This window comes from Heterodontus francisci, chromosome 21 (assembly GCF_036365525.1).
Source record: "Heterodontus francisci isolate sHetFra1 chromosome 21, sHetFra1.hap1, whole genome shotgun sequence".
Taxonomy (NCBI): Eukaryota; Metazoa; Chordata; class Chondrichthyes; order Heterodontiformes; family Heterodontidae; genus Heterodontus; species Heterodontus francisci.
The window spans coordinates 60,379,734-60,400,059 of NC_090391.1; the positions used below are offsets into that span (position 1 = coordinate 60,379,734).

Genomic DNA, 20,326 nt, shown 5'->3' on the forward strand with positions numbered 1-20,326 from the left:
GAAAGAACAGGTGTTGCATCATCTGACAATTGCATGAGATGTTCTTTGTGGGAAGAGGAGTGATTCTGGGATTGATGGAGGAGTCAACTGGGGCGTCACAAAGTGAACGGTCCCTTTGAATTGTTGTAAGGGCGGGGAGGGAATGATGCCTTTGGTGGTCACATGGCTCTGTAGGTGGCAGAAATTGCAGAAAATCGTTGAATGTGAAGGTGTTGCTCTGGAAAGTGTGGACAAGGCGAACTTGATCATGGCTCTGGTGGCGACGAGGAGGGATGAGGACGGAATTGCAGGTAACGAGCCGAAAGAAGGGAACACTTCAGCCGAATAAAAACAGAAGCCAATTCAGAAACGATATATGGAAGGTGGCATCGTGGGAACTGCTATGACAGAGACGTAGATACCTGGAGAAGGCAGTAGAGACCTGACAGGAAGCAGGACAGGGGAGGTAGGGGATCATAATTAATTGAAATCCTTTTGCAACAGTTTTGCCAGTTCACGTAATGTATCAATATCATTTTATAGTTTTATTCTTCCATCTACACTGCTTGCAATGCTATCCTGTGTCATTGATCAATTTGGATATGTAACTGTCTGTCCCAACATCTAAGTTGTCAATGAATACTGTGTATAACTGACTCCCAGTGTGTGAGAAAACTGCTTATATTCTGCCAATTATAGCAGTTGTACATTATCCCTACCCTCTGGCTCCTGCTGCTCAGACACGTTCAAAACCAGGTGAACAATTTGCCTCCAATTCCATGATCTTCAAGTTGTGAGGGACTCAGAAATCAGGGAATAATTATTACACAGAAGGAGACTGCTTGGCCCATAGTGCCCATGCCATGGAGTCATAAGAGCCACCCAACTACACACACTTAATGTCTTGTGCAATCCATATAAATATCATTCATGTTTAGCAGGTCTGGCAGCATCTGTGAAGAGAGAAACAGAGTTAATGCTTCAGGTTTGTCCAGCATCCATTATTTTAGTCACCGCTTCAAAAAAGTCAATCAGGTTTGTCAGGCTTGACATATCCTGTACAAAGCCATGCTGTCTGACTCTGATTAACTGAAACATTACAAGATGTTCAGCTACTGTATCCTTAATTATAGACTCCAGTAATTTCTCAACAATAAACGTTAGACTCACTGGTCTTTAATTCCATGATTACCATTTATCACCTTTTGTAAAGCCTTTCAATCACCATAAAACACTCGCTAGATTACTCCCTTTAGGCCAGAAGTGTCTAAACTTTTTGCGTGAGGAGCCACATTACATTTTTTGTCATACATGGGGGCGGAGCCGGGGGTAGGCAGTGAGAAAATTTCAGAAAGATGAAGGCATTAGATTTTTTTCTTTTGCCATTTTGATTAATGGTAAAATATTTTGTGAAGAATCTTGAAATCAGAAAACTAATTTATTAAGTTACTTTCACGTCACAATCGTGAACACAGATTTAGAGAGATAACTATCATTGTTTTTTGCTTGCACATGTTGATAATATTTGGCTGAACTCTAGATGTAACGATGCAATATTCTGGATAGATGTCCATCTGTCAGGAGTGATACTGATTGCACTCTTCCCCCTCTATCCTTTTTCTCTGACTGCCTCTCTGGTCGAAACTTTATTTTGGGGCAGAGGCCCTGCTATCTGGCTTAAAAGTCGGGGCCGAGCCCACCTTTGCCGGGCCTGGGAACCATGCAGAAATGTTATGTGGTCCAGGCCCTCAATTTGCCTTAGGCATGGATTCTGCCTTTCTGAGGCAGGAAGTCCCGCCTGCAGGAGCTGCCAGCCAATCTGCAGACCCAGCAGCGCCACAGGGAGCAGTGGCCACTGCTGGAATTGCACCCACCTTCAGGAGGATCATGGACGCTGGTGCTGAAATGGAAAGTGGGGTTTTAAGCTTTACCGGGGATAATCAGCTGGGCCCTTGTGAGGGGGGAGGTTGGGGTCAATCAGGAGGGTAGTGGGAGGTATACGGGAAGAGAAAGCAGGACCAGCTTTCCGTGGGGATAAGGGTGCTCGATCAGGAGTGCCACTCCCTCGGGCCTACAAGGTAGCTACCTGGTATCGCTGGGCAATTTCGAGCTGACAAAGTGCCCACCCGCCGGTGTTAATATACCAGCAGCGGTGGAAGAAGCCCCTTAAGTGGCAATTAATTGGCCACTTAAGAACATCCATTGCCCTGGGGCTGGCAGGCCGTTTGTCACCTTCCCGCCGCTCATAAAATTGTAGCGGAGGTGGGAAGGTGACGGAAACGGCACCCCAGCCTCATGCGCAATTTTTTCCCCCTCCCAACCCCCTGTGCTAGCCCACTCCCTCGGGGGGCATACAATTCTGTGCTCTGTGTTTGTGTTTGTCTCTCTGTCTATGCCTCTCTCTCTGCCCCAACTCTGCACTTTCTGTGTTGTTGGTCCACAGACGATGCTTCTCTCTCTCTCTCTCTTAATCTGCATCTTTCTCCTCCTCCTATCATCATCATCCTCATCCGCCCCTCCGCAGCAGCCATTCTCATTGACTCACTCCCAAACTGCCCAAAAACAAAACTGTGTACAGTTCCGAGCACCAAACTATAGGAAGGATGTGATTGCACTGGAGAGGGTGAAGAGCAGATTCACCAGGATGTTGGCTGGGCTGGAGCATTTCAGCTATGAAGAGAGGCCGACAAGGCTGGAGTTGTTTTCCTTCGAGCAGAGAAGTCTGAGGTGGGACATGATTGAGGGATACAAACTTATGGGGGGCATTGATAGGTTAGATGGGAAGATTGTTTTTTTCCTTAGCAGAGGGGGTCAGTAACAAGGGGCATAGATTTAAGGTAAGGGGCAGGAGGTTTAGAGGAGATTTGAAGAAAAACGTTTTCACGCAGAGGGTGGGTGCAATCTGGAATGCACTGCATGAAGAGATTGTAGAGGCAGGAACCCTCTCAACATTTATGTATTTAGATGCGCACTTGAAACGCCATTGCAATACAAGACAATGAGCCAAGTGCTGGAAATGGGACGAGAATAGTTCAGTGCTTGATGGTTTCTGAGTTGCTGGTGACATATAGGCATTGCGAGCTACTACCTATCCCCAGAAATGTAGATAGGAATTCAAGGTATCGAATTGGTGATGGGTCGTGTAAAGGTAAGATAGGGGTGGCAGCTAGAAGCAACGTTTTTTTTTTCAGTTGAGAATGAGATAAGGAAACCGCACTGAAAAAGTTATCAATGGACCAGAAAAAGATGCCATGTCTGGCTGGGGATAAAGGTGTCAAGGGACTGGTTGTATAGGCGAGGGATAGGGATGCAGAGAGGCTGCCCGTCCTGGTAAGAGATGAAGATGTAGATGGAAGATACATCCTGTTGACAGATATAGTGTAAAGCGACTGGACATCCCGGTAATGGATGGAGAAGTAGCGACCTGAATGTTTTTAAACGAGGTAATTTCTGGACAGTCTGGACGCCTGGTAAAGATGGAAATGTCAAGGGAATGGCAGTCCTGATGTGGGATTGAGTTGTAAGCAAACGAATTTCTTGAATGGATTGAGTTTTACAGGGATTAGTCGTCCTGGTGAGAGATAGAGTTTTGACTGAATTACACTCTCTGGAGAGACAGAGAGGTTCAGAGGGAATGGACATCTTGGTGAGAGATGAAAATGTAGAGTAATCGGACGCCCTGTTGAGGGATCGAGGTGTATCAGTCTAAGTGTCCTGTTTGCCGTGGTACACTGGATGGCCATGACGAAAAGGAGACTGTTCAGGCTGGGAACCCGGAATAGCTAAAACCGTGGATGGTGAGAGAAGAAGACAACTGGAGAAAGTAGTGCTGCAAAAGGAAGAATTAAGATCCATCAGAAAGGAACACGTTGAAATGCGAAGTCTTTCGAGGTATCCTTGTTTGTGGATGTTTGGAAAGATTTAGAAGGGGTTATGTGAGGTTGGTAGACTGTGCGATTACAGACTGTGGAGTGAAGAACTCAAGAAGAGATTACTTCAATGATAGTATAAGAAAGGATGACTTGATGTTCGGTGGTGGGGTCATGGCGTCGGGGAGGTGGGAAGATATGTCAGAGAGTTAGGGTTTAGGCTTCTCATGGTTCCTTTCAGCAAACAATGACAGCGACTGCATTGTCATCAGATTTAATGACAATGTCAGGGTTGAGAGAATGATGTGCTGCAGATCACAGGGACATAGATCAGAGAGAGTAATCGGGGGCGGGGTTCATTTAATCCCACCTGCTTCCATCTTAACACAAACCTTAACTATTTTATTCTCTCCATGCCTCCTTTTTCCTGGCTCTGTATTTGCTAAAAGTAGTTAATCTCTAACATTATATATTTCTGAACAAATCGTATTAACGTGCAAAGCTAGTTCGGTTTCTCTCTCCACAGATGATACCTGAACTGATAAGTGTTTCGAGCGTTATCTGTTTTCAATTCTAATAATGGTCGCCCTCCGCTGGTGGATATTGGTGTTTCAGTTCGCGTTGGAATGGAAGAAAAATCACAATTTGCTGGTGAATAATGCACGGTGTAGTCGTTTCCCCGACAGAGTGACAATTGCGCTCTGCTGAAGACTAACTGAAATATTTCGAATTAAATTGCAAAAAACACATTGATTTCTGATCCGATTCTCTTGCTCCCCCGCCAGACACCGGAATCCTCAGGGATAATGTAGCGCAGTGAAACAACATTGTATTGTATCTAGGAATTAGTGTATGTTTAGTACTTGAACCATAATATAGGCATTAATATAGACAAAGGCACAAATTCCAACTAAAACATTGAATAAATTCTTTATTATTATTTTAACGTTATTTCCATTGTCCATTAACATTTACATTACAAACTGCAGTAATTTTTCCACATCGAGCATATAGCAGTGGAGGAAGCAGTTACAATAAATGCAGATAAAAGAGACAGACCGTATATTTGTTGCCAGACATTTTCTTTAGCAGGATATGGAAAAGTGAAGCATATTACACAGCCAACTTTATATAAACTCTTTATTAATAAACAATGCTTTTAATCACTAGAAGACTTGGTTATTCCATGCAGATCAATGTATCTCAGTATTAGCATAGACAGAGAAATGATCCGAAATCAATTCTGTTTTGTACTTAATTAAACAGAAAACACACACTTTCAGACAAAATATGGAGAAAAGTCAAATCCAGCTATTTCAACACACAGTAATATGATGATTGATTAAAATAAAGTAATCTTTATATGGTGAAGCAAAGCACATTCACTATGTTCACACTGTTGGAAAAGTCTCAGATCTAACTCAGAATATTTTCCACCAGTCTCTGATCTGACTACAGACATCATACACAGGATTTGAGGCTGATTTTTACCTGAAAGGAAAACAAAACTACCTTGAGAGTGTTGAAACAATGCGCACCACCAAAACAAACAAATCAAATACAGTATATGTTTTCTATCAGAATATTCCCGCTTCAATAAGCCTTCTATTTCAATAGTAAATACACAGAATGTTCTCTCTGATACTTTGTCGTCACTGACAGTTGAAAACACCACTCATTATCATATTCCCATCAGAACCAGCCGGGACTGCACACTGCCAGCATAATTTAATGGAACAAATAATAAAGCATTGGTCTTACCGGGTTGAAGTAGACGTGACATGTTGAACCATGCAGTCACTGCCCATCGGCGGCGGAATGTCTGGCATTGTGAACGTGTCACAGTGAACATCCTCATTCTTTTCAGGAATGGAGGGACCCGGCAAACCGGGGTCAGTGCGGGTCTGAGTGATGTATACTGCGGACAGAAAGATTATGGATTAATGGTTGGACTGAAAGCGGGTTCAGTGCAGGTCTGAGAGCTGTACCCTGTGGAAAGAATGCCCCTCACCTCAAACTTGTGTTCCCTCGTCACTGACTCTTCAACGAAGGGGAACAGCTGCTCCCAATACACCCTGTCCATGCCCCTCATAATCCTGAACACCTCGATCAGGTCACCCCTCAGTCTTCTCTGCTCCAGCGAAAACAACCCAAGACGATCAACCTCTCTTCATAGCTTAAATGTTCCATCCCAGGCAACATCCTGTTGAATCGCCTCTGCACCCCCTCCAATGCAATCATATCCTTCCTATAATGTGGCGACCAGAATTGCACACAGTATTCCAGCTGTAGCCTTGCCAAAGTTCTATACAACTCCAACGTGACCTGCCTGCATTTGTAATCTATGTCTCGATTGATAAAGGCAAGTGTCCCATATGCCTTTTTCACCACCCTATTAACCTGCCCTTCTGCCTTCAGAGATCTATAGACAAACACGCCCAGGTCCCTTTGTTCATCGGAACTTCCCAGTGTTGGGCAATTCATTGAATACTTCCGTGTCACATTACTCCTTCCAAAGTGTATCACCTCACAATTTTCAGCGTTAAATTCCATCTGCCGCTTTTCTGCCCATTTGACCATCCCATCTATATCTTCCTGTAACCCAAGACACTCAACCTGACTGTTAACCACTCGGCCAATCTTTCTGTCATCCACGAACTTCGCGATCCTACCCCCCACATAGTCACCTATGTCGTTAATATAAATGACAAACAATAGGGGACCCAGCACAGAACCCTGTGGTACGCCACTGGACACTGGTTTGCAGTCACGAAAACAGTCATCTGTCATCACGCTCTGTCTCCTGCAGCTCAGCCGATTTTGAATCCACCTTATCAAGTTACCCTGTATCCCATGTGCATTTCCGTTTTTGCTGCGTTTCTCATGTGGGACGTTGTCAAAGGCTTTGCTGAAATCCATGTAAACTACATCAACTGCCCTACCCTCATCTACAGACCTGGTCACATGCTCAAAAAATTCAATTAAATTTGTTAGGCAGGGCCTCCCTCTGACAAAGCCATGCTGACTATTCCTAATCAAATGTTGCCTCTCCAAGTGGAGATAGATTCTCTCCTTCAGAATTTTCTCCAAAAGTTTCCAAACTATGAATTAATGGTTGGACTGAAAGCGGCATCAATAAGTGTCTGAGAGATGTACACTGTGCATTGAAAGATTCTGGATTAATGATTGGACTGAAAGCGGATTCAGTGCGGGTCTGAGAGCTGTACCCTGTGGAAAGAATGATTGTAAATTAATGTTTATACTTTTGGCGGGTTCAGTGAGGGTCTGAGAACTATCTACTGTGGAAAGAAAGATTATGGATTAATGATTATACTGGAAGGGATTTCAGTGCAGTCATCAATGTAAGTCTCAATAATGTAAAAGGGGACTGGAATTTCCTGACCTCTGAATGTTTTCCCGCTCCATTCTGTACGCTGTGTTTTACTGCTGGATGAGAGCAGATGAAGTGGATCAGCTGTCCCTGAATCAGGATGTTCAGATTGAACACTTGAATGATTTTCAGTGGGAGTGTTAACAAGAGAGATATCACGCACTGGATAACATCAGGACGCCTTTTCTCAAATAAATCAAACTTCGTTTAAACTAATTTCCTTCAATCACAACATGAATTTAAGTCAACCACGACATCTCCGATTGGAAAGAAATTCAAAGTAATGGCAGAGAGCTGGTGACTGTGAGTTGAACTCACCAAGATTGGAGAGATCACCGCTGGAACTTGTCAGTGTGAAGAGATCATCAGGCCCACTGTCCAGCAACAAGTGATCAGTCTGAGCGTCAATGGCTCCAGTCTCAACATCATCATAATCACCCGGAACAAGACCTGAGTGGAAATAATGATTTTCACTCGAATCAGAAGGTAACACTGAATGCTTAGAATTATATTATTAGAAATCAATCTACCCGATCCGGCCAAGGTACACAGTGATCTTCAGGTGTAGTGAGATTAGAGACTGGGGAATAGTAGGACCATGTGTTGGCGCGGTAGATGAGACTTCCTAGGCCCGTACCATACTTAAAAAGACAGCCTGCAATGGATTGAAAGACAGGATCACTAAAAGGCATTGGGTGGTAGGACTGACAACTGGTGCGTTTAGCAGATGGCAGCAGCCAGAGCAAGGGTGGCGCCCAGGTTTTCTCATGCCTACCTGGAAGTCCCCCTCCAGGCAGCAAGGGCAATAAGAGAAGTGCATTTCCCTCGTGTTGGGTGTAGGAGGCTGGCTAAGTAGGCAAAGAGGGCATGGCAGGAGATTGAGGAGGAGGTGAACAGCCTTGAGGTGGTCCCATGTAAGAGGCTGCAGTGCAGGAACAGGATTTCAATGGCCTGAAATAGCATGGCAAGGTGAGTGCAGTGCAAGAACAGGATCAATGCCCTGATGTAGTACGGCAAGGTGAGTACGGTGCAAGAACAGGAATAAATGTCCTGATGGAGTATGGCAAGGTGAGTGCAGTGCAAGAACAGAATCAATGCCCTGATGTAGTATGGCAAGGTGAGTACGGTGCAAAAACAGGATCAATGTCCTGATGTAGTATGGCAAGGTGAGTGCTGTGTAGGACCCGCATCAATGTCCTGATGTAGTATGGCAAGGTGAGTGCAGTGTAGGACACGGATCAATGCCTTGATGTAGTATGGCAAGGTGAGTGCAGTGCAGAACCCGGATCAATTCCCTGATGCAATATGGCAAGGTGAGTGCAGGGCCTAACATTAAACGCGCAGCATTAAATGTCACAAAGGATGAAAATAAAATTGGAGAAGAGGTTCCACCATTCATTGGATTCAGATCCTTCTCCATCATAATGCACAGCTCAGTGACCTCCGCCCTTGAGAGGCACAATCTTCAGTGACACTGCTGCTCCGACATTTGCAGGAAGTAGAGCCTCTGATGGTAACTCCTCTCTACTGGGTAACATGTTCTGCACTGAAGAAACATGTTGCATGCTACTGTGCGCCTTGTTCATCCACAGTCTCTTGAGATCTCATGATCCTTGTCCCTCTCTGGTGCGACTGTGCGCCCTGGTCATCCACACTCTCTTCCAGCCTCATGTTCCGTGTCGCTCTCTGGGTGCCTCTGAACGCCCTGCTCATCTACATTCTCTTCCAGCCTCATGATCCTTGTCCCTCTCTGGTGCTACTGTGTGTCCTAGTCATCCACACTCTCTTCCAGCCTCATGATCCTTGTCCCTCTCTGGGTGCTGCAGCCCAACTGCCAGAGACTGCAGTTCTCTCCAACTTTGATGCTCCTCCACAATGGGAGGCCTCAAAACCGGAGTGTATGAGACCTATTGTAAATTGATGCACTCATTTCTTAAGGACTCCATCCTTTTTACTCTTTATACATCAGTTGCAAGTCAGAGTGGGCACTCAACCTGAATACCTCCGATGTGTTTGCCTTGTTTGGTCAGTCTCCAGATGGTCCATACTATGGTTCAGTATGTCTCTATACCATCACTACACTGCCACGATGCTGATTGCAGCCAGAACTGACCTTTCACTGAGAGAGGTAGCAGCGATCATAATACGACTGAATTTTACATTCAATTTGAGGGACAGACATGTAAGCCCAAGACTAGTATTTTAAACTTAAAGGATGGCATGGAAGCAGAGCCAACTAAAGTGGAACTGGCAAAATAGGTTAAGGGATAGGTCAATAGAGATGCACTGGCATATATTTAAGGGGATATTTCAGAATACACAGATTAGATACATTTCAACGAGAAATAAAAATTCTGTGGTTAACTAAAACAGTTAAAGAGAGTATCAAACATAAAGATCAAGCTTATAATTGTGCAAAGATGGGAAGTAGGGCAGAGGATTAGACAGAAGATAAAAAACAGCAAAGAATGACTTAAATATTAATAATGAAGAGAATGTTAGAGTAAGAGAGAACGCTGTCCAGAAATATAAAGTCAGTTCGTAAGAGTTTGTATAGATATTTAAACAAGAAAAGAGTAAACAAAGAGAGCGTTGGTCCTATAGAAAGTGAGCCTGGGGAATTAATAATGGACACGAAGGAGATGGCAAATAAATTGGACAGATATTTTGCATCGTTTTCACTATTAAGGAAGCAAGTAACATCCCAGTATTAGCTGCAAGTCAGGAAATGGAGGGGAGGAAGGAACTCAAGAAAATTACAATCACCAGGGAAGTGGTACTCAACAAATTGTTGGAGCTGCGGGATGACAAGTCCCCGGGTCCTGGTGGACTTCATCCTGGGATGTTGAAAGAAGTGGCTACTGAGATAGTTGATGAGTTAGTTTTAATTTTCCAAAATTGCCTAGTTTCAGGGAAGGTTCCATTAGATTGTAAAATAGTGAATGTCGCTGAAACAAGAAATGCTGGGTCACTCAGCAGGTCTGGCAGCATCTGTGGAAAGAGAAGCAGAGTTAACGTTTCGGGTCAGTGACCCTTCTTCGGAACTGACAAATATTAGAAAAGTCACAGATTATAAGCAAGTGAGGTGGGGGTAGGGCAAGAGATAACAAAGGAGAAGGTGCAGATTGGACCAGGCCACATAGCTGACCAAAAGGTCACGGAGCAAAGGCAAACAATATGTTAATGGTGTGTTGAAAGACAAAGCATCAGTACAGATTAGGTGTAAATAAACTGAATATTGAACAGCAGCAAGTGCAAACCTGAAGAAAAACAACCTGAAAAAAACAGTGGGTAAGCAAACTGAACAAACGAAGATGAAATGAAATAAATGCAAAAAAAGATTGTAAAAAATGTAACAAAGAATGTAAAAAAAAAAGGAAGAAAAAATAACTAAAATTGAAAGTAAAATGGGGGGCTGTCATGCTCTGAAATTATTGAACTCAATGTTCAGTCCGGCAGGCTGTAGTGTACCTAATCGGTAGATGAGATGCTGTTCCTCGAGCTTGCGTTGATGTTCACTGGAACACTGCAGCAATCCCAGGACAGAGATGTGAGCATGAGAGCAGGGGGGAGTGTTGAAATGGCAAGCAACCGGAAGCTCAGTGTCCTGCTTGCGGACTGAGCGGAAATGTTCCGCAAAGCGGTCACCCAGTCTGCGCTTGGTCTCCCCAATGTAGAGGAGACCACACTGTGAGCAGCGAATACAGTATACTACATTGAAAGAAGTACAAGTGAATGTAACTGCTTTGTTCAAAAAGGGAGGGAGACAGAAAACGGGAAACTACAGGCCAGTTAGCTTAACAACTATCATCGAGAAAATGTTTGCAGCTTTTATTAAAGCCATTATAGCAGGGCAATTAGAAAAAATCAAGGTAATGAGGCAGAGTTAAGATGGTTTTGTAAAAAGGGAATCGTGTTTAACCAATTTATTGGCATTCTTTGAGGGAGTTACTGTGGATAAAGGGAAACTGGTGGATGTAATGTACTTAGTTTTCCCGAAGGCATTTGACAAGGTGCCACATAAAAGTGTATAGCTTAAAATAAAAGCTCGTGGTATAGGGGGTAACATAGTAGCATGGATAGAAAATGGGCTAGGTAACAGGAAACAGAGTAGGTATAAATGGCTAATTTTCTGATTGGCAAGATGTAACGAAAGGTGTGCCAAAGGGATCAATACTGGGGGCTCAACTTTTGCAATTTATAGAAATGAATTAGATGAAGGGACAGAAGGTATGGTTGCTAAATTTTCTGATGACACATAGATAGGTAGGAAAGTAACTTACGAATGGGACACATTGGGGGTATAAATATATATCGATAGGTTCGGTGATTGGGAAAAGACCTGGCAAATGGAGTATAATGTGGGAAAGTGAGCAATTGTCCACTTTGGCGGCAATAATAAAAAAGAAGCATATTGTCTAAATGGTGAGAGATTGCAGCGCTCTGAGATGCAGAGAGATATGGGTGTCCTAATGCTTGAATCACAAAAGGTTCGTATGCAGGTTCAGCACGTAATTAGGAAAGATAATAGAATGTTATTGCTTATCACTAGGGGAATTGAATACAAAAGTAGGGAGGTTGTGCTACAGTTATACATAGCATTGGTGAGACCACATCTGGAGTACTGTGTATAGAAAAGATCTCCTTATTCATTGAAGGTTGTCAATGCGTTTGGACGCAGTACGGTTAATATTTATTAGACCGATACCTGGAAAGGGTGGACTATATTAGGAGGAAAGACTGGACAGGCTAGGCTTTTATCCACTGGAATTTAGAAGAGGAAGTGCCAACTTGATTGAAACATACACGATCCTGAGTGGTCTTGACAGGGTGGATATGGAAAGGATGTTTACCCTTGTGGGAGAATCTAGAACTAGGGGTCACTGTTTAAAAATAAGGGGCTGCCGATTTAAGACAGTGATGAGGAGAATATCTTTCTCTCAGAGGGTCGTGAGTATTTGGAATTATCTTCCTCAAAACGTGCTGCAAGTAGAGTCTTTGAGTATTTTTAAGGCAGAGGTAAATAGTTTCTTTATAAGCAAGGGGGTGAAATGTTAGGCAGGTAGGTAGATGTGGAATAATCAGTTTCGCCATGAACTTATTAAATGGCAGAGAAAATTCGAAGGGCCGAGTGGCCTACTCCTGTTTTTAATTCGTATGTCTAATGGTCGTCTGTTCCGCCTCCTTATTGGTGGCGAGTCTCTGAAACTCCATTGTTCTCAAGCACCGTTCACAAAGCTGTGAATAGCTTGGAAATTTGCCATGATTTTCCTCTTCTAAATGCTCAGTTACCTGCCCGGCGCCTTTGAGTGCGGCCTGCACCCACCAGCTTGGCCGACTCCGGGAATATCAACTAGTGTTGTAAAGACGTCGGGCTTCCTTTGCACCGTTATCAACCGGAAGTTTGCCTCCCAGTCTTTCGCCATTGCTGTGACAAAATTCTGCCCTCCGTTTTAAAGTCACATATATCCCTTTGAATCACCCATCCAACATGTGCACAATTTCTACATTTGGCCACCCAGACAACAGTGTCAGAAAACATAATGAATTGAATGTTTCATTCCATTATACTGATGGGGGCAATAGGTATTATGTTGTAAAAGTCCAAATTATTTCTCAATTTTTTTCATTGAGATTAGTAGGCAAATCTACGCGTCTTCGGCATCATCATTTTGTGGCATATAAGTTCTGATGTAGTTAGCTGTTGATTTTGGAAAGCAGACAGCGTGATGGTAACAAGTAAAACTGTACCCACCCTGAATACTGGAGGAGTTCCCGTCAGGATTTTCTGATCCAGGATCCGTGTCACCCAAACTGTGGCTGGTGTAATATTCAATCTGATTGAGGGACTCAATGGAATCAGTAACTGTTAAACACAAACATGGATGGTTATTGGAGAAATGAATTAGGACGTTCGAGTAGATAACATAATATTGTCATCATCTGGTGACAATGTCCTGGGACTTTGTATCAGACACGAATGTGGAACTTCATTCATCACAGGGACTGCAGTGGTTCAAGAGCAACTGGGGATGGACCATAAATGTTGGATCAGCCAGCGAGCAGTCCGAACAATACTCAATACAGCTGGTGAGTCAGATTTCAGACATCAGAGCAGAGATAATATTGCAAAGCATAGGCGGTTAGCATAGATTCGTAATCCAGTATCTGTCCACCCTGTCCCTGTCTGTCTTCCTTTCAGAGTCTCAAACGGCCGCCGGTGACTCTAAAAGGGCCAGAAAGGAGAGCAAGGATTTATTCTTCGGGATGCGTTTTGCTTTAAACCGAGAAATTTATCTCAATGGTTAAATCGCTTCCCAAATTTAGCGCAAGACAAAACTTTTATCGATTCGGTAGTGTTGTTGCTCCAGTATGGTGAAGCAGAATTTGTAGATTAATGTTCAACTCAGAATAGAAACTGTTAGAATAAGTTTTTGTGGAAGCCACAGATTTCAGGTAAAGTGTTCCTGATGGGAACGTGTTCTGATCCAGAAATCCAGTCCCCTAGAGAAATAAAATCTGAGAGAATGTGACTCTCTCCTCATGGGAGCAGTGATTATTTATGGTCTAGTTTAAAGAGAATATAATGAAATGATAGTGACAGAGACTGCAACGGCAGCAGACACAGAAAATGCTATCAAGGATGTGACGATAAATGAAAGATTGAAGAGAGTTTTAGTCGATTTATGACATTCCGTTGCTCTTTGAGACACTATAACATAAAAAATAATATGAAGAACCGATGTGTTTATTATTCAGGGGTTCAGGTATCTGAGGCAGTCCGTGTGCAGCCGGAAGGGAAAATGAAACAACGATTTTCGTTGCTAGTTACACGTTCTTAAAGCAATACCAACCGTTGGGAATCTTCCCAAACCCATAGCTCGTCTTACTATACACACAGATATAAAGACTCTCGCACTGTGATCGGACTCCTTCACATGGAGATAGATAGTGAGCGAATTTCTGACAGCGGTCAGTCAGTAAACTGACTCTTAAAATGGGGTATGTAAAGGGAAGTGACATTTGTCCAGTGAAAATTCGGCATGAAATATAAAACACAGACCTGAACGCCGGATCTGAGAGGAATCCTTGCCAGGTGGAATATTCACAATCTCTTCATAAATTGCTTGGTACAAACCAGCCCGTGAACCCTTGCCACTCCTGACACAACCTGTCGGAAGGAGGGTGGGTAGATTACCGTTTTGGTCCAACCGAGGAGCGTTTAACAGTAAATTATCTGCAAACACATCCACATCACAGAGATGGAGACAGTCGGAGACAAAGCCAGGTATTGTGAATAAGGAATAGGTTTGTTCGTGTATGTCTATGTGTCTGTATTTCTGCATACTCATATATTCACCTGCCACGGACTGGGGATTAATGAGGGAAAGAGGAAAACGCCAGGTATCAGGCAAAACAAATTCCAACTGATTACTGGGTTCTGGGCCCGCAAGTGGAATTCAGCTGAAGAGAAGCTGGATTAAGTTGTCTCATTCTGTGACAGTATCAGTTGTAAGTATGAGCAAGGAACCTATTGTTCTTTGGTATTAGATTAGATTAGATTAGATTAGATTAGAGATACAGCACTGAAACAGGCCCTTCGGCCCACCGAGTCTGTGCCGACCATCAACCACCCATTTATACTAATCCTACACTAATCCCATATTCCTACCAAACATCCCCACCTGTCCCTATATTTCCCTACCACCTACCTATACTAGTGACAATTTATAATGGCCAATCTTTTGGCTTGTGGGAGGAAACCGGAGCACCTGGAGAAAACCCACGCAGACACAGGGAGAACTTGCAAACTCCACACAGGCAGTACCCAGAATCGAACCCGGGTCCCTGGAGCGGTGCTAACCACTGCACCACTGTGCCGCCCTGTGGTATGTTCCGTCACTGTGAGAAAAGACTTATGTACATAGTGTAAGATTTAGGTTCGGCATTCACAGTTTACCCAACAAACGTGGTCCAGAAACAAAAAGTAATTTTGAAATATCAAGCTTATGAAGAAGCTACAGTTTCGATCCGATACATAAGCTAAATAGACAGAAGAAGTATACTATCCATGGCAGATAATTTTGTTGCCACTCTCTGCAGCTGCAAGGGTAGTCAGTCTCTCTCTCTCTCTCTTTCTCTCTGTTTTCAGCACTTCCATTTAGCCGAGCTGCCACGAAACTGTCTATCGTCTGCCAGAAGGGGGATGCTGTATCTGCTCTTCTGAGCATCCATCGATATATTTTACCTTGGGGGTCTGGTAGATCACCCTATGTCAATCAGTTATTCCAAAGCTTCTAACCAATGAATACAGGAGATGTACCTGGGATGTCGGGTGGTCACCTCCCCCTTTTCCAACACTCTGATCCCCAAAGGCACCTTTCACCTTATCTGGTGCTTGGTATATTTTGCAGATTTCTACCAGGCACTTGTCTAGAGAGGGTAAAAGCCTCCATCTTATTATCTTTAGGAATCTTTTTTCTGTGCTGGTCGTGCCTTGGCATAGATAACAGGCCTGTGGTATCCTAGCTGTAGAAACTATCTTAATAAGAGAGAGAGAGAGCTATTTCTATAAGAACACAATATTATTATGAGAAATTTCATTTATTAAAAGTCCCATTTCTTACAATAAACCTGGAGTGAGTTGGATGGGTGAAATATGAGTGGAAGCATTGTTTTGTAATGTAGAATCACCTCTGGTCCTATACAAGTAACAGCTCTCAAGATAACGGACAGAACACGGTTATACAGATCGAGATTGGATGGCCAGAGCCAGAATATAAAAGGCTGGAATTGATGAACAATGGATGAAGGAAGATTAACAGTCAGATAAATAGCTGAATGCAGGAACCAAAATGTTCAATTAAACTTCCTGATCCATTGTTGCAACAAGTAAATTCTTTCAATATTCTTCATATACTAAGTGATGAACTCTCACCGTGAATGTGAACACGTCAAACAACTCTCCATTTTAAATGTCACAGTTTACAAATTCCGGAGTGCATTGAATGTAGATAATCAGCAAAAAATATGACAATGTATTTCTAACAATGAACTCGAGTCTTGCAAGGGATATGATACAATATCAGGGATCTAGTGTTGGTTCTGTGGTAAGATATGAGCCTCACCTCTTCTGGTTGACTTTTTCTGTATAACTGCCATCAGTGCAATCAACACACAGATTAGCAGGACACCGAAGCAGACCGCGACTAGGATGGAAGTAGTTTTATATCCCTGTTCTTAATGACAACAATACAGAAAGGTTCAACACAGTCCGTCTTGCATGAGAAAATAGTTACAATAAGTAATTAATAATTATATCCACTGCTTCCGAGTAATGACTCAGCCGAACATTTCCCAGTCTGTGTGGTGCACATTGCTCCAGAGGAAAGTGTGAGTCAGTCTAAATTGCAGAGACAGTGCCCCCATGTTTCTGATGAGTACAGGACAGTTCAGGTACAACCAGAAACTTGTATTAAAGGAATTTCAAACAACGCTTTGAAATATAAGGTAAAGAAAATAAAACATGTTCCAGTCAGTGCGAAAGCGCTCATATTACCTTCAGAAAATGGCAACAATACCATTCCACTAATGCAAACACTGACGCTAGCTCGAATACTAATAATAGTAAGTACCTGCAGATATGTCCCGGAAAGCAATTGGCAACACATCGACCCCTGTGGAATATATTGTACAAAAAGTTCAGGAAGATGAAATTTCAGCACTTTACATTAAAACGATAAATACTGTTCTTAATTTCCTGAACCGACGAGTCAATTTAACAGAATAAGGAACCCTAAACCCACTCGCTGAACCCTGGCACCCTCACCAGAACAAATCACACTGGCATCTTCCTTGTGGTCACAGTCAGATTGAGCAGGCGATGAGGAAGGACAGTCAGACAGGGAAGACTCGCTTCCAGTGCACTTCACCTTATCCAGCCAGATAACACCGTCACCCTGGGAAAAGGTAGCCCCTCCTGGGGCCAATAAAGCGGGGCCACAACCCAGCTGTCTGCAGACAACATTGGCATCGGTTAAATCCCAGGAGTCATCACACACCGTGCCCCATATGTTATTGCACAATATCTCCACTCTCCCGGAGCAGTTGTTGTTACCTCCAAACAGTCGCAACCATTGTGCCGAATCTGTCAAAGAGAATCAATGACTATTATTGATGTAGTGTAAGACAAGTTAGATAGTTTGCATAATGAAGAGGAGCACACACCTGATTCTCGCATGCAGTCCTTTGATCTTTGGGGCTGCTCCTTAGTTATTTTTGCTTCTGTTGAGAAGAGAAACATGCTGACTGTATAAGATATCAATGTTTGAAATGACACTCTCACATTGAGAGGTTTGTTGTGTTACCTGTACAAACAACACCAGCATCATCCCTGTGTTCACATTTGTTTTCACCCCACGGGTCTGATTGGCACTGCCAAAGGGTCGACTCGTGTGACATACACTCAATTTCAATGAGCCAAATGGGTCCGGAACCTTCTCCAAATGACTTTGTCTCATAATCGATAGATTTTAAGAGACCACACTGTAACTGTTTACAGATCACTTCTGCATCAAGTGGATCAAGTTTATCCAAGCACACTGTTCCCCAGGTGCTATTGTAGAACACTTCCACTCTCCCCTCACAGCGATGCTTCCCATTCACCAGCCGCAGCTCTTTGTGCTCTGTCAATGACACAAGAAATATCCAGATGGTTAGACTGATAATTCGTTGTATCTTCATACTGCACAGCTCAACACATGCTGCACCAGTTGTCTTTACTGATTGCCGGTAATTGTTTCAGAAAGCTAATAGAAAACATCTGCAATTCAAATTTGTAATTAAGAATATTCGACATGAATTACAAAAGGAAAGGTCACGCTTGATCAACCATATTGAATTCTATGAAGAAGTTACAGAAAGAATAGACAGGAATGATGCAATTTTTTTAAAGTGCGTGGATTTTCAAAAGGCCTTCGAAAAGGTACTACAGAGTGGAATCATGACGGAGGTCACAGGATCAGTAGAAGAATGGATTGAAAACAGGCTACAAAACATATCGTCAGGGTTAAAGGCAGTTATCCAGAATGGCAAAGGTCGGAAGTGCTGTTCCACAGGGATTGGTTCTGGTGTCACTGCTGATCAACATTTACATCAATGATTTGGATTTAGGAATTGAAAGTGCGATTTCAAAATGTACAGGTGATGCGGAGCATAGTTAATACTAATGAAGAGTGTGGCAGAATACAAGAAAACAGAATGGGCGTGCAATTGGAAAATTAACTTTAATACAGAGAAGTTGAAGGTAGTGGAAGTTGCTAGGAAGAATAAAAAGGCAATTAAGAGCGCAAATGATGTATCGGAGCAAAGAGATTATTGGCTATAGAGACACTAATCACATATAAAGTGTCAGAGACCAAAGCTAAGGAACATAAATGTAAGATAGTCATTCATAAATCCAATAGGAAATTCAGAAAAATCTTCTGTTTTTACCCAGGCAGTCTTTGGACCAGAAGCAATAGTTGAGACGAATATCACAGCTGCCTTTAAGGTGAAGCTCGATCAGTACATGAGGGAGGAAGAAATAGGAGCATGCACAGATCGTGGTAGATGCAGTAATGTGGGGTGATACTCGTGTGCAGCATAAACCCCACATAGAGCTTTGAGCTGAATGGCCAAATTATTGCTGTAAATTGTTTGCAATTCTATGTAATATCTTCCGTGTGAAGTCAGATGTACAACACTGCAGAAAATGAGTACATTGTGCGTATCCTTACCTGAACACATGATCTTCACATCCTCTTTATGAGAACAGTCGTGATTACCCCACGATGCTGAGTGACATTCCCAGAGAAATGATTCGTTACCGGAACAATTCAGCTCATCCAACCAAACTGGCCCTGAACCTGGTCCACAAGAAGCAGGAAGTGCCAGGTCCACTGCATTCCCACAATCCAGCTGCTTACAAACTACGTCAGCGTCCGCCAGATCCCAGGAATCATCACAAACAGAGCCCCATGTCCCATTGTAATAAATTGCCACTCGGCCAGCACACAGGCTTCCACCGTCAGACAACCTTAACTCTATGTGGGCTGATGGACGACAATACAGGAGGATTATATTTTCAATACACATCATCACATCACTATCCAACTCATTGTTTATTCTCCAGCTAAATTAAAATCATGTTTTCTTAATCTGCTAGGTATAAGAAAGTATCCAATCTGTTCTACACGTAGCTATTGCAAAGAATGTACAACTTTGAAATGTTTCAGATATTTCTGACTCCGACGAACTATGTCCTCCACACCCACCATTTTGTGCTGAATGCTGTGCACGTTGTTATACCGCCAAATGAATTAGTTCTTATTAAACGTTCCACTCACGCTATACAGGCATTTTAGAATCATTTCCAGAAGGGGATTTGTTCCTTGTCGTTTGACTTACCCATATTCTTTACTTTTGTTTGATATTTACTTTCATCTCCCATTTAATTTATCTTCAGGCTTACGTTAATTTCACCAGACCCCTCCACATTTTACTAATTCGCAGACTTATCCACAAGCCTACTTATCACTTCATGTGCAGACTGCACAATGCAAAGTACACACTTACAAACCCACAACATCTGTCTTCCAGTATGCAGCATGCAAGTGCTGGCAGACTTTTGGCGGTAGTTCTGATGTAAGTTCCAGTGTGCAGAGTATTAGCGTACTTACATCATTATATCACAGAATCAAATAATAGTTACAGCACGGCCATTTGATTGCACTAGCTCTTCAAGAGAGCGATTTCCTTCGGGACATCATACTCTCTCTCCCGTTCCTTCTCCCTGAAGTTGCAATGCCATATGGCATCCGTCAGAAAGACTTCCACCTCCGTATCATTGTTCGATTTCGCCATTAGTTCAGCCCATTTACTTTTGAAAGGCTCATCTGTGCCATTGTTCCCTCCAGAATGGATTGTTCCAATGCTCTGCTGGCTGGCCTCACATCCTACACCCTCCAGAAACTTCAATTCACCTAAATCTCTTTGCCATAACAGCAGAAGGTCCCACTCACCAGCAAATCGTTGGTCGTTGTTTAAG

The 20,326-nt window shown here is 43.0% G+C and overlaps 1 protein-coding gene and 1 long non-coding RNA gene across 2 annotated transcripts; both read right to left on the reverse strand.

Annotated features, from left to right (window-relative positions):
* Positions 1–5,659: 5,659 nt before the first annotated feature.
* LOC137381215 (uncharacterized) lies at positions 5,660–14,385 on the reverse strand. Its single transcript, XR_010977117.1, has 4 exons — positions 14,303–14,385; positions 12,995–13,105; positions 7,558–7,689; positions 5,660–5,766 (listed from the first exon to the last, which is right to left on the reverse strand). It is a non-coding gene; the product is annotated as an uncharacterized lncRNA (long non-coding RNA).
* Positions 14,386–15,246: 861 nt separating this feature from the next.
* Positions 15,247–17,700, reverse strand: LOC137381145 (scavenger receptor cysteine-rich type 1 protein M130-like). The gene is made up of 8 exons (XM_068053532.1): positions 17,607–17,700; positions 17,467–17,523; positions 17,069–17,386; positions 16,875–16,916; positions 16,368–16,478; positions 15,867–16,076; positions 15,563–15,672; positions 15,247–15,282 (listed from the first exon to the last, which is right to left on the reverse strand). The coding sequence occupies exons 1-8, from the start codon at positions 17,698–17,700 to the stop codon at positions 15,247–15,249; spliced, it is 978 nt and encodes a 325-aa protein (XP_067909633.1).
* Between the last annotated feature and the right edge of the window lie 2,626 nt (positions 17,701–20,326).

Bases quoted from the DNA above. Each gene is read 5' to 3' on its own strand.
- LOC137381145 (XM_068053532.1), bottom strand. From the start codon at position 17,700: ATGTCACACGAGTCGACCCTTTGGCAGTGCCAATCAGACCCGTGGGGT. The intron at 16,917-17,068 runs GTGAGGGTGCCA...TATATTCCACAG, and splicing joins TGCCAGTGTGATTTGTTCTG to GGGTCGATGTGTTGCCAATT. The intron at 16,077-16,367 runs GTGAGGCTCATA...TCCTGCATTCAG, and splicing joins GAAAAAGTCAACCAGAAGAG to CTATTTATCTGACTGTTAAT.